Raw genomic sequence first — 17197 nt, 5'->3', positions numbered from 1 at the left:
GCCAATGTTAATGCTGCCTACGATAATGGTTTCAGTAGTAATATTTGTAGTTATCTAGCAAAGAATGTCTTCTAATAAGCTATTATTATTACCTGGTGGTATGTACAGGGCATCTATGCAAAGCTTCTAATGATCCTGCAGATGGGGGCTAGAATTTCAGAATCTTTATATGGGGTTTTAGCCATGCTTTGGTAATGACAGTAATATCTGGTGAGTATTAAATAAACCATGCTTGTAGGCTGGTAACTTTGTTTAGAATACTACACATGTTAATGAACGAAAGGAAAAGTTCTGTGGGTGTTCTACAGGAGTTTGGGGGGGTGGAATAGATGAAGCTGAGGAGCCAGGGCTGGGATGGATGTCAGCACAAAGGCTGAGTTTAGAGAAGACGGGATTAGGATTAGTTAGTTTTTTTGTAAAGTATATGAGTTTATTCCATGTTATGTCAAAGTGAACTGAATTTTTAGATATTTTGTATTTGAATAGGTTGGATATTAAATAAATTTGAGGAAACACATATGAAGGAAGGTTTAGCCTTAGTATAGGTAGAGTGCCTGCTAGTGTGTGTGTGAATATCACGGTAGGTAGTAAGGTGATATAAAACAAACAGTAGAGATGTGAAGATGCAAAAGAATACTATGGCAGATAGGACTATGGAACAGTTAAGGGGAGATTATAGTTGAATGAAAAGGAAAACATGTTAAAGGAGGAAGATGAGGGGAAAAATCAGATGAGAGTAGAAATGGCTTGCTGGAGATGCCAGGCAGGATGGTCCATAATTATGGAAACAAAGAAAGGTTCGAATTTTAACAGATTATAGTCGGTTAGAGAAATGTAGAATATACTGTGGTGTGGTAGAGTGAAACTGTGAATTAAAGATATTATTAGGAGAATGATTAAGTGGGTGATCTGTATAACAATAGGTTTGTGGATAGTATGGTTTCTGTCAATATTATGAAAAGAAGGGTAACATTTAAGAAGGGCTTGCTGATGAAGAAAAAAGTGAATATTGTACAAGGGGGGAAATGAAAATAGAAGTATAGCCTGTAAACTTAAAAAATAAAGAGTAAATTAAATCAGGAAGTAGATAAGAATAAGTGTGGAGGGAAGGTGATATAAGATTGTAAAGCATTTGTGTGAATGCTACTGAGTAATGAGACAGCAGCAGGGATTGGTGAGGCTAGTAGGAAGAGGAGGGGACAGGAATAAGGAAAGGGAGGGGATACGGTCAATATAAATTTACATAAAGAGGGGGGTGGTTGGGAATTGAGGGTAGTGTAGGGGAGTATAGTGAGCCTGAGCACAGCAAGGGTGAATGGAGTGGGTTAGAACCCCTCACAGATGGAGGTATTAGCCCAAGAAAAACAGTGGAGGTTAGAGAAGGTTTAAGCAGCAGTGTGTGTGGTTTTACTAAAATTGTGTGAACAACTAACAGGACAGTGGAGCAGAGAAAGTTTAAAAAAGTTGCTTATAGGTAAGAAAGCCTTACAATAAAGCCAGGACAAGCTGCTCATGGGCACGAAAGCCGAATGTATTAAAGTAAAATGGCTATAACAAGTCTGAAGTAGATTAACATATGAAGTGTTCTTCTTCTTTAGCAGTAGCATTGGCTGTAAGTTCACTGGTACAGATGGTTTTAGCAGCTTAGCTGGGGGAAGTCTTGTATACTATCTGCACTGAAAAATACTTTTTGCAGGCTGCAAATATACCATGCAGAACAGAGATGATATTACGCAGAAATATGGGGAAAGAGATGACTTTCAAAACTGGGTGGAAGGGGCAATCTTGCAAACCCCGAGTAACTATGTTCCTGTGTGGTGATAGGGAGCTGAAATTTCCAATTAATATTAACAAGTCCCCACTTTCCTTTAACTGAAAGGTGCAAATAATTCCTTTCCTGCTTTTAAATACAAACTTTAAAGTTACCTCAAATATATCATTTGCTTGACGTTTTGATTCCTTATGCACTGCAGGTCTGGAATCTTTCTTTACAGGTGCAGTCTTTTTAGTGCCAAACAAGTCATCATCATCTTCATCTTCTAGGAAAGAAGTTGGTTTTAGTTTTTTAGTCTTCTGTTTCACAGAATGGAAGAGATCACCACCACTTGAGTGATCAAACACAGAAAAGCTAGGGTCCTTTTCATGAATTTTCACTGTCTTGCTGGCCACCTCCTTGAAGCTATTTTCCTTTGGCTTGGAATCTATCTGAGTTGGTGGCACACTGGGAAAAATAACATCTGAGTGAAAGATATCAAATGAACTGCCCATAGTCTTAGGTTCTGCTGAAGATATGTCTTTGCTTTCACCAGTTAGAGGATTAGCTGATGCAGATGTAGGGTTTTCTTCAAGTCTTTGCTTTCTTCCAGAAGCCACAGTTAACTCAGTAGGCTGATGCTGTTGTGTGTCAGTCACTACACTTGCGTACACTGAATCCTGGACTTCTTTATAGTTAAACTCCTCTGTTTCACTAGAAAGCTGTGCTGCTAATTGCCTTGCAGCTCTTGAACGGGGTCTTCGTTTGCCAGTAACTTTTACACGACTCTGGAAATGAAAATGAAAAAAAAAGAGAGAAAATGATATAGCCTTTAGAAGAGAAAATTATCATGCTAGCTTTTTTTTCTGGTGTACTTCTATTCTACATTTTGATCTACAGCACACAGACATAATTGTAAGTGGCTCTGTTTCACAGCTTCATAGTTAACGATCTTATACATTTAGGATTCGTACTGCCAGAACACCTTTCAAAACCTGTGGATTTTATCTGCTTCTTCAGGTATGTCTGAAGAAAAATGTGTGCAGTCTGACTTCCAAGAGAAGCCCTGTCAGCTAACTTAGAATCAATGGCGGTGATGTAAACAAGGGTTCCTTATCTCCCTCTTCATCAGAGCCAAGATATGTAACAAGAGTTGAGAGACAAAACATGCTAAGATGGACACAAATTGCTAAAAGCTAATATGCAGGGAGGACTTTTTGGAGTGGAGATGTCACATGTCAGTATAAAGACTAAAACTACACCTCAAAACTAACTACCTAGTGGTCTAGGGACAATAACAGAAAATTTAAACTCTAAGCTGAGAGTACCCACTAAAAGCAGGAGAGCATATTCTGCATCCTATACACATTTTAAAGGGTATGTTCCATCTCTCTAGCAAGAACACTTGGCCACTACATACCCTCACTAATCTAACCCACTATTAAGTGCAATTCTGTGTTCCATATCCTGTGAGTAAGCACCTGAAACAACTTGAAAAGAAATAATTCCTTACTACAAAATATTAGGATGTAAAAACAGAATTCTTTAGAAAGACCTCAAAAAAGAATAGTTGCGTAAAATCTTACAGTAACCACAGATGTCCTTCTCTTCTATGTTGCAGTATTCCTTACATATGGGGGGATGTATTCCACTACTGACCAGACGTCTAGCTTGTACACAAAATCTTCAAGCTACTGCTTGTACGTGGAACGTCACACATAGGCTCAGGGAACATCAGCCATAAATGGAACGTCCGCACGTCCCATCCTCAGAATAAAGTAGCCCCATGAGGGAACGCCAAAAGGAGGCACAAAGGACAGTCATCCAAATAAACAGCAAAATGTAGGGGAAGGCACGTGGGATACAATACTGCAACATAGAAGAGAAGGACATCTATGGTTATGGTAATGTTTTACACAACTATTCTGTCTTTCTATTCAATGTTGCAGTATTCTTTACATATGGGAGAGTGCAAAAGCTGAAAGGGATCCTAGGGAGGGGGATGAAACTAAGAAATTAGTCATGAACATTTTCCAGAAATCCATGCAGGACTGCTCTGGCAAAACCTGCTCTGGACCTGGAAAGATTATTCAGATTGTAATGTCTTGTAAAAGTATGAAGAGATGACCAAGTGGCAGCTACCAGAATGGACTGTGTATGCAAACCATTGAAGAAAGCTCCTGAGGATGCAATAGATCTAGTGGAATGGGGTTTAACCAAAGAGGCTAATGATTTCCCATGAAACTGATAACAAAACAGAATGGCTTTAGAGATCCATGAAGTGACAGTTTGCTTAGAAAAAGGCAAACCCAGAGCCCTGGGATGAAAGGACATGAAAAGTCTGTCAGATTTCCTGATAGATTTAGTTTTGTCAAGATAAAATCTAAGCTATCTATGCACATCTAGGGAATGCAACATTTTCTCAATAGGAAATTGTGAAGATGGAGAAAAAAGTAGGCAATTGGATAGTTTGATTTAAGGAAAGGTCATTGACCACTTTAGGCATAAAAGATGGATTAGTTCTCAAAGAAGCCTTGTCCTTATGGAAGACTAGGAAAGTGGTGAAGCCATTAATGCCTGGATCTCAGAAACTCTTCTGGCAGAGGTAATGGCTACCAGAAGCACTGTCTTCAAAGTACAAAATTTCAGAGAAGCTGAGGCTGCTGGTTCAAAAGGGGCCTGAGTCAACTTCTCCAGGACAAAATTAAGATCCCAAGGAAAAGGAATTGGTTTTCTGGGAGGATTAAAGTGAAGGACGCATTTTAAGAAAAGTTTAACTTCCAGCCTGGAAGCCAATGGAAGAGTTAAAGGCAGGCAAGCAGACAAGGCAGAACAGTGGACTTTAATAGAAGAATAAGACAGACCACTGTTGAGTAACTCACACAGGTAAGATAACACCAAAGGAACATCTTCCAAAAAGGGGTCCTTTTTCCTTTTTTGGCATCAGACAGAAAATTTTGTCCATTTGAAAATACAAGATTTTCTAGTAATGGGTTTCCTGGCCTCCTGCAAAACCCTAAGCATATCCTTAGAGAAAAGGTGCCTAAAAGGAATCAAAAGTTGATCATCCACAAGGTCAGAAGAAGAGTTGACAAATATGAGTGAATCAGAGATCCCTTGTCCTGAGTGAGTAGGTCCATCTAGTGACGCAACCTGTAGTGATGGCCCTTGGCTAATTACAGAAGAGGAGGGAACCAATACTGTCTTGGCCAAAAGGGAGTCACTAACATGGTTTTTGGTTTATCTTGTAACATTTTCAACAGGACTTTCTGAATCAAAGGGAAGGGGGGAATGCATAAAGAAACATTACCTTCCATGAAAATGATAGGGCGTCCACCTTCCAAGCCTGAGGGTGAGGGATCCTGGCACAGAAAAGAGGAAGTTGACTGTTCTGAGGGGAGGCAAATAAATCCATCTCTGGAATTCCCCACCGGTGAACTAGATCCAGGAACACATCCCTGTGAAGCATCCACTCGTGGGATGGTGTCATGGATCTGCTCATGCATCTGCCACCGAGCTCTGTGCAGAGGGAAGGTACATTGCATGCAGTGAGACTTGGTACTGAATAGCCAACTCCCACACTTTGACTGCTAGGCAACAAAAGATAAGATTTTGTACCCCCTGCTTATGTGCCAAAGGACTGTAGTATTGTCCATGAGAATCTTGAGGGGTCCTGGAAGAAGCACAGGATATAATGCCTGTAAGGCTAGAATCAAAGCCCTCATTTCCCTGACATTTAAGTGCTCTCTCCTCTGAGTAGGAGACCACAGTCCCTGAACATTTGTGGAAGCAAAGATTGCACCCCATCTTAAATCTGAGGAATCTGTATAAAGTTCCTGTACTGGCTGAGGAATTTGAAGAGGTAAACCACGATTCTGCCGGAGTTGCTGCATCCACCACCCTAGCTCTTTTTCAAGCATGGAAGAAGAGCAATGATAGTCTCCAAGGGATAAGCATGCTGAGACCAAACAGTTTTCAGAAACCACTGGAACTTTGTCATGTGAAGTTTTGCAAAGGGCAACATAGGGATTATAGAGGCCATGAACCCAAGAAGTCTGAGGAACTCTCTGGCAGTGATGGAAGAAAGAGGGAGAAGAGATGTCATGAAAGCTGTTAGAAATAGAGCTTTCCTGAAGGAAGAAATACCATCAACAAATCTGTTCTGAACCTGCACCCCAGAAAAATGAGATCTTGACTGGGTAAAAGAGCAGACTTTTTGAAATTTATTGTGAATCCCAAGCCTTGTAGAAAGGGAATAGCTAGATCCAGGTGTTGAAGCAGAAGGTCTGGACTGCTGGCCAGAAAAAGCACAGGACATCCAGGTAAGGCTAAACTTGAAGACCTTTCAGTCTTAAGAAGGCAATAGTTGGGGGTAGACACTTTGAGAAATCCCTTGGAGCAGTAGAAAGACCAAAAGGCAAGGCAGAGAACTGAAAGTGCCAAGAATCCACAGAGAAACTTAAAAATGAACCCTGAAGTGAGGGTGAATACGGATATGCAGGTAAGCATCCTTTAGATCCAGAGAAGCTAAGAAGGCTTAAGGAGGCACAAGAGGGAGAAGAGACTGTAGGGATAGTATCCTGAAAGAAGGCACCACCAAGAAGGTATTCAACCTTGAGAGATCCAGAATGGGTCTCCAAGGATCCGCTTTTCTTGGAACCAAGAACATCCTGGAATAAAATGCCCTTCCTTGCTGATTTGAAGGGACTGGTTGAATGCTGTCCTGCAGAGAAAGCTGAGATAACAGCTGAAGAAACAGATGTAGTTGGTCTGAGGATGATTGAGGAATCCCCTGAAAGGGGGGCAGAGACTTCAAAGTCATGAAATAGAAGTTTTGAATAATGGATATCACCCAGGAGTCCTGAGTGATCTCCCTTCAGGCTGAAAGGGAAAGAAAGGTGAAGAGACAGAGGGATATGACTTGAAAGTTGGGGGTGGATGTCAGAGAGAGCCTGATCTAGACTGAAAGGGCTGCTGAGGAGATGGAGCAGAAGTTACTGTTTTAGACTGAGGATGTCTCCTGACAGGTTTACGTGGCCTAGAACAGGACGGGGCTGAAGAAGAGGAAGACCTGGAATGTTTTCTCATAAAAGGAGTTTTAGCATGGAAGTTCCTATGAAATTTAGGAACTGGAGAAACTAACAACTGCTTTAAATCCTGAAGCTCCTTACGTTTTTCTTTGAGAGTCTTAAAGAGCTCTCCAGCAGCTCTTCCAAAGAGAGCAGAATTATCCAATGGCGCATCAGGCAACTTTCTCTTGATGTCATCTAGAAGTGCATGTAGACGCAGCCAAGACTCCTCAGTACAGATGCAGAAACTGCAGACCTGGAGGAAACTTCTAAAGCATATCTGCATTTAATGGAATGCCTAGAAACCTGTGAGGATGCAGCTAAAAGAGAAAGAGCCAATGACTTAGCTTCTGAATCTGGCAGTTGAGACAGAGCCTGATAAGCTTGGGATAGCAAAGCTAGAGAATACCTAGACATAAGAGTCTGGTAATTAACGCCCCGGTTTAAAGAAGTGTATACATTCTTACCTAATCTCTCTAAAATTTTACTTTCTTTGTCTGAAGGAAGTAATTTTGTAGATGGGACAACCCGAGAGGATTTGTCAGAAGTAATGGAGACTACAACTGAGTCACTGATGGACATTTAAAAAGAAATGTGCAGTCCTCAGGGACCTTATATAAATAGTCAGCTCTTTTGGGAGCTGGTGCCTGTGAATCTGGGGATTTGGAAGATGAAGCAAAGGCATCATGGAAGGCTGGAAGCAATGGAAGGACAGCTGCAGGGACCTCCACCTGAAGCAAGTCAAAGTATCTCTTTTGTTCCTCTGAAATTTGAGAATACCTCAAATAATTCCCTCATCTTACTGACTGTCTCACCAAAACAGAGGTCTTCTGTGCATGAGTCTCCTCCACTCGACTCCTCTTCTGGGGAAGCATATTCCAAGGGGGAAGGTATCTGGGTGGAATATGCTAATGAGTCTCCATCTGAGGAAGACCCCTCGGAGTCAGAATCCTGGGCCCGTATATCGTTGAGAACCAGATGGCAGCACAGGGGAAGAGGAGAAGGCAGGGCCAAAAATAGGAGAAGCCAAAGGTGGTGGCCCGAGGGCCATCAAGGCCTTAAGACTTTGAGAGAAAACTTCCCAGTCTGACGTAGTGGTAGAAGGTACTGCTGAATGTTTAATCTTTTGTCTGTTTTTAGCAGGTCTCTTTCTCAAGTAGGAGCAAGGCCTGAAGTAGGCTGAATGGCCAAAGCTTCCTGTTGTAAGGAAACCGGAGCAGTTCCAGAGTCCTCAGAAATCAGTAGCCATGGTTCCCCCATATCATCTCAACTGGACGTCTGCATGGCCTTGGACGTGCTCGGATCCACACTCCTGACTGCCTCCAATGCGGTTCCCGCTGGAAAGATGGATCTTACCTCCGACCGTACCACCAGGTTTTCACCAACCTCAAGGGGTACCTCGTTGAGAGAGAATGTGCAGCTGAGGAGGATTCAGGCCTAGCTTTGACCACCTTCCTCTTCATGGACAGCTCAGAGGAACTAGCGGAACCCTCCATCGATTCCTTAGCCAGATGTTCAACCCTCTGGTTTTCAAAATACAAGTTTAATGAAGACAGACTATGCAAGGTTTTAGGGACGAAGGCCTGACAGACAGAACAGGACCAATAGTTGTGGGTAGGCCCTAAACAATACAGAGCTTGTGACTATCCTTATATGGAATCTGCCTTCCACACCTACACTTGCCCTTTCTGGACAACATTGACAATAACAAAAGGCAGAAGCAAGCAAATAAATCTCCAATGGGATACTTATAAGAAGCTGAGGAACAAAATGCAGATTTCAACGGCAGACTGAACATACAAGTCAACCTTTCCGAATGGGGACAAAAAAGTTCTGAGTAAGGTATTTGCGGATGTCCCTTTTATGACTGACGTTCCCTGAACCTACATGCAACATCCCACATACAGGCAGTAACTTGAAACTTTTGTATAAAAGCAGGACATCAGATCAATAGTGGAATACAACCCCCCATATGTACAGAATACTGCAACATTGAATAGAAGGACATCTACCATTATATTTGCGCTTACAGGTTACTTACAGCTGATGTCTACCTGGTCTACAATGCCCTGTCTGATATGGTTCTATCTAATAGTCTGTATCTGGAGCACAATGCTACGGAAGCTGACAGAAGACTGAGGAATTTAATACTAAACATAGGCCATTAGCTTAAAACATAAACTTACGAACCCACAACCTTTTTTTTTCCAGATGATTTGCTTTTTCACATCTTCATATGCAAGAGTTCTGGTGTTTTGTGTATTCTGGAGATATGAAAATATCATTCTGTATACAGACTGTGCAAGAGAATGTGAAACTTGACAAAAAGCCAAGGCTTTTCATATAAACAACGATTAGCAAGTTTTGCCTATCTTCCTGGAGTCAACTTGAAGATCTGTTAGTTGTACTTACCCGAAAGTAAGAATGGTGGCCATTGATCCCTTGTAAAATGTACAATGAAGATCTGGGATTGTTCTCTGGCTTAAAAGAATACTGTAACTATTATGAAATATGCTATCAAAATGGAAACCTGAAGAACAGAGTGTCTGAGGTATATCAGAGAAAACAAAACTGATGCCACTGAAACTCTGTCCAAAGCAGTCTTTCTGCCTGTCTCTCCCAAAAGTGAGCCTCTTCTCATCAGATATGCAAGACATCCTAGTTGATATTGTATAAGACGTTTCTTCACTGGAGGCATGCAGCAGTACACTGAAAGAGTGACTGACATTCAATTCATAGATATGCAGTTTTGAGATTTTGACAGCTCTGTAAAATAATCTCATGTTAAAGATGACATTTTTAACCAAGACTGTTAAGGGTGGGGATTTCAAATTCTCCGGCGTGTCAAACTCATTTATTGGTTACAAGAGGTGAGGTTTGTTTCTCCTAAAAAGAAAACAGGGTTAATAGTTACTGTTTGCCAACATCCAGCTGTCAATGATGTGGTTGTTGGCAAACCTATTTGCTAGGATTAGTCATACGTTCTTGGAGGGAACAAGGGTGGAAATGGGCCATCCATGAGTTTATCCATCTTTCAAAAAACAATTAAATCAAAGTTATAGTCTACCTGCAGAGTTGCTTTTGTTGTTGTACATTAATGTATATCATGATTAACAATGAAGAGAATACTATGAGGTTTTCAAAGAAATGAAATATATGCATCTAAGAAGAATAATGAGCATCATTACAGTGTATCAGCTCTGATCACAGACCATAATATTTCAGAGACTTACTTCAGGGAGTAATGGCTAGATACTTTGTAAGGAAACTGACTTTAGTTAATGAATACAGATGTTCCTCAGGGTGCTATAAAGAGAATATCCTTGTCTGCGCTGGGGAGCACCTTGGAAATATGGATTCATAATTATTTGAGTGATTATTCTTCGATTGACAAATGCACAAATGTGATTCACACTCATGCATCACAAGACTAACACATAATGATTCCAGGTATGTGACTGTTAAAGGATTATGCTTTGACAAAAGGCAAAGCAAACACGGAGTCATTGCAATAATTTGTTTAGAGACAGGTTGACCTTTCTTACAAACAGCTGTTTAGCATTTTTAAAGTTCTTTCTTCTGTCAAGGTAGTATCGGTCCTACCTGTCTACATCCAAGATTGAGTACAATATGTTTTCCTTGTTTTTCAGATCAGGATAGAGCACTAAGGGGATAGATGACTTGATTCAAGGTAAATTCAGAAAACTTCAGGCAGCTCAGAGACTCACCTTACAAATGTCACAGCAATGAGTAAAACAGTCTTCCAAGTGATGTAAGCCATAAATCAGACTTAGAGGCAGGTTCAGAAGGAGGTAAAGTCAATTTTTCCAAGAACAAAGTTACGATCTCAGGAAGGAGGAATTTGATTTTGAGAGGGCCTCACATGCAATACTCCTTTCATAAAATGTTTGATAAAAAAAAAAGAAGAAATAAAAGAGCGGGTATCATGGGAAGACAATTTGAGATAGATACAAGATGCACTTTGATAGAATATAACAAACCATCTCTAAATAGCTTGTACAAATATTTCAAAACCAGCAGGGTCAAAACCTTTGTGGGACTTCTGTTAATGGCTAGTCACCACCTAGACAACATCTTCCACTTGTAAACATAAAAATTTCTAGTTTCAGGTTTTCATGCCTCCTCCTTAAATACCTGAGGCACATCCTCATGGAACACGTGCCTAAAAGGTTTCAGAATAGATTATCCAGCCTGTCAGTTGTAATTGTTCTAAGCTGGGGTGTACCATTCACCTTGTGATGCTTTGTGAGCAAATCCAGTTTGTGAGGAAGCTTGTGGTAATTGCCCTTGGCCAATTCCATTAAAAGGAAGAACCAACTCTGCCTTGTCCAAAAGGGGGTTAACACAGTTATCTTTGGCAATTCTTTCTGAATCTTTATAAGTATCTTGGGAATCAATGGAAATGGTAGGAATGCATACAGGAACATTCCCGACTATGGGAATGATGAAGCATCTGTCTTCCAAACATACCTGCTGCAAGGATGTCTTGAACACAATTTTTTCGGCTGTCTGTCTTGACATGACATGTACCCTCTATCTGGATCAAGTCCTGGAAGACTTCTACATGGAGCTTCCACTCGTGAAGGTCTGTCCAGAATCCTCTTCGTCTCTCTGCTGCTATGTTTTGCTCTGATATAATATACGAGGACTAAGGAGTCAGAGAATACTGCAGAGACAACTCCCAGCCATTACTGTCAACCAGCAAAGAGGGTCTACCTTGTAACCTGTTGCTTGTTCAGGTACCACATATCATGGTAGTGTTGTCTATGATCATTAGAAGAAGACCTGCAGTCTATAAGTGGTGAAGAACTTTTAAGGCATGAATCACTGCCAACATGCCAACATTTCCTTTATGTTTATTTATGTGCTTTAGCATGTCCTGAGGACCTCACAAGCTTTGCACTTGTACTCCCATGGACATGTTCTCCATGTAAAATCTGAAGAGTCCGTTATGGGGAGACTGCACTGGAGTCTGAAAAGAGAGAGACAGAAAGGGAGTCTTGGCTTCAGAGACAGCTAATCCCCCCAACACTACAGTTCCTGCTTCACAAATCTCAGTTTTGGTACCTGGAAACTCAAGGGGTGAAGGTGCCAGGTCCAACAATTCTTCATGTACCATTGAGTTTTTCCTCATGTGTAGTCCTGCTAGCGGTATCACATTGATGTTAAAATGTCTGGAATTTTGAGGAATTCTCTTGCTGAGGCCACACCTAAAAGAGAGAAATCCAAGAAAATGTCCTGATTAAGTCAGAATGTTGTCTTCTGGCAAGGAGGCCATCCTTTTTACTGTGCCTATCCAACACCTCAAGAATCCAATTTGTTGAGTGTTTGTGAGGAAGGACTTTTAAAGGTTCAGTTTGAGGCTCAGGTATGAGAAGAGGGATGTGGCATTGCCTAAGGGGCTCTAAGCATCTGGATACAGAATCTGCACAAAAAAGCAAGTCATTTAAATAAGGAAAAATGTGAATGCTTAGGGTTCTGCAATAGGTATCCACTGGGGACAGACACTTTTTAAACACTCGAGGTGCAACAGATAGCCTAAAAGGTCATGCAGGAAACCGGTAATGTAAGCCAGGTACAACAAATCTCAAAAATATCCTGAAATTAGGAACAAAAGGAATATGATAAGCACCCTTGATAGCTAGAGTCATCATGAAACACAAAGTCTGGACCAACTGAAATGTGAGAATTTTGAATTTCAGAGCTTTTACAAAGCTGTTTAGAAAGGTCAAATCAAGGACGTGATCTATTTCAAATCCTGGTTAGGAAATGGATGTCTTATGGCAGACAAAAGAACACAACCAGTTATTTTTGTATTTGAACAGTATGCCCTAGTAAGCATGTGTATAGTTAAATTGCTTTTTTTTTAATAATCTTCAATCACAGTACTGCTATTCTTTTTATTCCTACCTTGACTATATGACTGAATTAGTGAAATGTATAACACACATTTTTCATTCTGTGCTTGTATCACGAGATTGAATCAACATTTGTATCTGTACATCGTATGTGTATCATACTGTTATTTATAAAAGTGGAGCTTTTCTCCCCAGGCCCCCACTGAAAAAGGAGATTTTGTCAAGTCAGACTTTCCTGGAACACAAACGTACAATAATTAATAAAATAGTGTGTCTCCAGCAGTGCATCTTTTTGGTGCTAAAAAGATTCTGGAGTAAAACCCTTTCTGTTTGTGTATCATAGGCACTAGTTCTATGATCCCTGCTTCTAGCATATGATGGAGCACTTGATCAAACTGCTCTGTGCGGTCTGATGGATGAGAGAATTCCCTGAGAGGGGGAGGATTTTCTATCCCCTGCCAAGCCAAGTGCATCCTCTCCGAATTATTCTCAGAAACCATTTGCTCAGATGGAAATATCAGCACTGGATCCTGTGAAGAGTCAGACGACTTTCTTCTATGGATGGTGGAAAAAAGACTGAACACTAACTTCTTGCAACAGCTTTAGGCTTCCCTCTCCGGATAGGCTCAGCCAATTAGCTGTAACAGGGAGAGAGAGGGAGGGGTGCACTTCTGAAAGCTGGCCAGTACTGGGTTACCTTGGAGTTGACCCAAAATGTCACTGAGGCAGTGGGAATAATGAACATCTACTCACATTTCTTAGCAAATTTTCCAGATATAACAATGAACTTAGCTTTGTTTAAAAGGTTGAAAACAGTAACATAATATTCTTTTAATGGCATAGGAAAGCTGAAAGGAAAAAGTGTGACTAACATATTGTCGGAAAAATAAATAAATGATTGTGATTACAGCAAATATATTTGCAGAAAAAGGTGCAAACTTCATAGACACAAACGTATGACAAAGTGTTATACAGATAAGGTGGGATATCCCTTACTTAACTGCAGATGTGTTTGCTGCCACAATTAAAATTTTAAATTAATTTCCATAAGATGTACACACTATAAATGGTTTCCTATAAAGGGTCATGGAAAACCTAACTAACCCCCTATCAATCATGTTAAATAAAATGTCAGTAAGTGGACATGACCCCTGACCCATGGTGACAGGCTGCATAGGTATCACTTCACAAAGAAAGGGCTCAGATTAGATTCAAACAAACTTGGAACCCTCAGTATGACTGGCAGTATGGGTTTCTTAAGGAGAAATCTTAACTTCTGAATCACTTGAGGTTCTCTGAAGAGAACACCAGTTACTTTATGAAGGGCTGTCTGAGCATACTGTTTATTTTGACCATGCCACAGCATATCAACATAAGCAAATAGAAGAAATAAAAGCAATAAGCATTAATTCAAACAGGCATGAATCAGTAAAATGCTGTTTAAGCAAAAGCTAAAAGAAATGAACAGAAAAAAATATTTATTACAATTACCACAAAAATAAAATACATCAGAAAATACAAGTTTTCGGACAGAGCACTCCTGTTAGTTTCAAAGTTATTTTATGGTAACAGTAATGCTATAATAAGGACTTTCTATCTTGGACCTGCCTCATTTCTGTTCTGCTTCTTTTAGCAATGTTTTTAGAGGCTGAAGAACTGCCATTTTTATTGTTTCTTTTAGGTTATGTTGAGGTGACCTCTACCTGGTCTACAAGGCAATGTCTACTTGAATACAATTTGAAAGTTTATGATTAGAATTGACCAATGAGGAGCTAACACAAGATGGCGGAAACTCATTTTATTTAAAAACGTACAAAATATTATTCAGACACAAATCTGGCTTTTAGATTGGTTAAACTTCCAAAGCAGGATAGTCTCGTTGCCAAAAACAGAAAAGTATCATTAACAACATCTAGCTGCATCTCTGGTCCCTTCCTTTTAAAACAATATTTCCCATCTTTACAAAACCTCAAAACAAAATAAACTGCAGCAAGCATAACTTCAAAGTGCTAATACCATGGGATATCTTCTACTGGCACTGAAAAACTTGGACTTGTTCTAAATTTTCAGCCTAATTTAAACATACTCTAAGACAACTCACTGCAAATGCTACTGTAAACACGGAGCCACTTAATTCAGTACTGTTGGTGAATACTCTATCCTGCACAGTCAATTCAGATTATTGTAGTCTTCACAAATTAAGCAATGGAATTTACTTTTTTTTTTTCAAAATTCCATTCTACATGGGGTGAAACCTTGATGTACACAAATTAATTCCCTGTAAAACATTTCTCTCTTTTTGCAAGTTGTTCATATTTTCTATTAGTTTTAATAATCTTGCTTTACATAATCAATCTCAACTTGCAAAGCGCTGAATATACTTTAAATGTACTTCTAATATGGTTAATTTCTCTACACTGTTGATATTGTTTAGATGGATTGTTCATTTTTTTCTGCCTGTTTTCCTCTTCTCTGTCTACTGACTATCCACCCCCCCACTGGACTTGAGCCCACTTACTCCCCAGCAGAAGAGAGCCCCCATACTAGGGTGAGAGCCATCCAGAAGTACTGTGATACAAGGAAGACATACGTGCCATATATGTTCTTATCAGTATTCTGGCAATGAAACCACTGGCATTTGCCTACTCAAACCCCACTGTGGGTAGGAGGATGCGCAATCCACATCACCACACAGGCTGAGAATATCATCCCATATGGGTCCACATACCTGTACAACCACTATGAAGGCAACTATCATCATCCATGTCTTGGTGAGCTGCATGCCCATCCTAGGCCACAAATGCATCCCATCCTCTCTGTTGGGGCTGATGCAGTGAATCGTTGCTCTGCCCTCCTCCAAGGACTGACATGCTCATTGTTTCCTGTCGGCGGTGTCAAGTGGCTAAATTTCTAATTGAACTTGGGTCGCCCGGGCCATAATCAGAGTTTTAACCCTCTAAGACACTTGGTGCTGGCTGGATTTTTCATTGCTTAAACTGTAAAACTAAGTGTTACCACCAGAATGTGACTGCAACTGGTATTCTTATATCAGTTCATTACCACTGTAATTACATTTAAATAAATACATTATAAGATACAAGAACATACCCAAACCAATTTTCAGAGCATCTGAATTAATATTTACATGGTCCATTATAGCAGTTGTGACTGCTTCTTAGAAACAGAGGACCTTTCCAATTAATAAAAAGGTCTTTCAATAAATAGTCTTGCAGAGTCTTTTTAATGCCCATTTGACCTCACACTAATATCACCAGATACCCCTCACCTACTCTAACCCTATCATGCCCCACCCCATTACTTATGTGATTTTTTTGTAGAATGAGATTATACATTGTTTTTCTGGTAGCTGGTCTTCTCTAAGTCCCTCTCCTTTGCTGTAGATGCCATTGGCACACCATTATATGATTCCTTAACTGGTCAGTCCTGAAAGGAGGTCAACTTTCTTTCCCATAATCAAAAGACGAGATGAACACCTGTTATCCTATTTCCACACTCTCTCCTGATGAAAATTCGAGAGACCATTTTATATAGTTAACTAATGTCTTTCATCAGCTTCTACGGCCAGTTCTTGGCTTATCAACATGGTTATGAGGAGTGTGACATCCAAGCCCTGGCCCAGCAATCAAGGAGGCTCAATCCTCACCACTGACACCAGAGAGGGTGACTCCTAGATGAGGAAAGGATAACCAATACACACAGTAAAGTACAATTTCCCTTAAGTGCACACAGCGATCACAGTCATTCTGGGGCTGGTTGCTCCCTTGCTCACCAGGTCCCCAATAAGACTCCCCACTGGCACAGCTATAGGGTCCAGATCTCAGCCTAGCTGGCAAGCTAACCTACAGTACCCTCTCTGTCCAACCAGTGCTTCGTGTCCCTGCCCAAGTAGCTGACACACACCCACACTTTGAGATGAGTATTTATACAATTTCACAGACACTCCTGGGAAAGGCTGACACAGATTCTCCAGATGTACCCCTTTACCCAGACTATTTGGTAGTAATTACTGACACCACCAGCTTAATATAATTATCAGCTACTAAAAAGGCCCTTAAAAGGGTGTACAATTATTACTGTGCAATATTATAATCCAATGGTACTATGACACACAGTCAAGGCTTAATTTGGAGTGACTTGGACAGTAAAATCTGTAAATATGTAATGTACTTTAGATGTTAAATGATCTCTACATAAACCAGCCACAGGTAAAGGTTTTAAAATATTTAATAATAAATAATTAAAACACAAGACAAAACTACTACACCACAGAAATATCTACGAGTTCAGAGATCACACAGAAACTTAAAACAATACAGTAGGACAGGTCTGATGTCAAAGAAAAACACAATCTAACTTTTTAATCTTTAGCTAATCTTAAGAGAAAACACAGTGCTATAATCCTACTTACATACATAAAGCATAAGCAGTGCTGGGTTAGATGTCCAAGATCAAAATGCTCTCCCAGTCTCTCACTC

The 17197-nt window shown here is 40.3% G+C and overlaps 1 protein-coding gene across 3 annotated transcripts in view; it reads right to left on the bottom strand.

Annotated features, from left to right (window-relative positions):
- Positions 1–17197, bottom strand: part of LOC122789133 (WASH complex subunit 2A-like) — a 2558205-nt gene that overhangs the window by 133583 nt on the left and 2407425 nt on the right. For all 3 annotated transcript variants that reach the window (XM_044056354.1, XM_044056357.1, XM_044056356.1), the window contains one exon: positions 1927–2541. In XM_044056354.1, coding sequence (XP_043912289.1) covers positions 1927–2541 — 615 coding nt within the window. The remainder of the gene's footprint in view (positions 1–1926; positions 2542–17197) is intronic.

This window comes from Protopterus annectens, chromosome 14.part0 (genome assembly GCF_019279795.1).
Source record: "Protopterus annectens isolate FY-2018-M chromosome 14.part0, PAN1.0, whole genome shotgun sequence".
Taxonomy (NCBI): domain Eukaryota; kingdom Metazoa; phylum Chordata; order Ceratodontiformes; family Protopteridae; genus Protopterus; species Protopterus annectens.
This window is presented reverse-complemented; position numbering and strand designations above follow the sequence as displayed.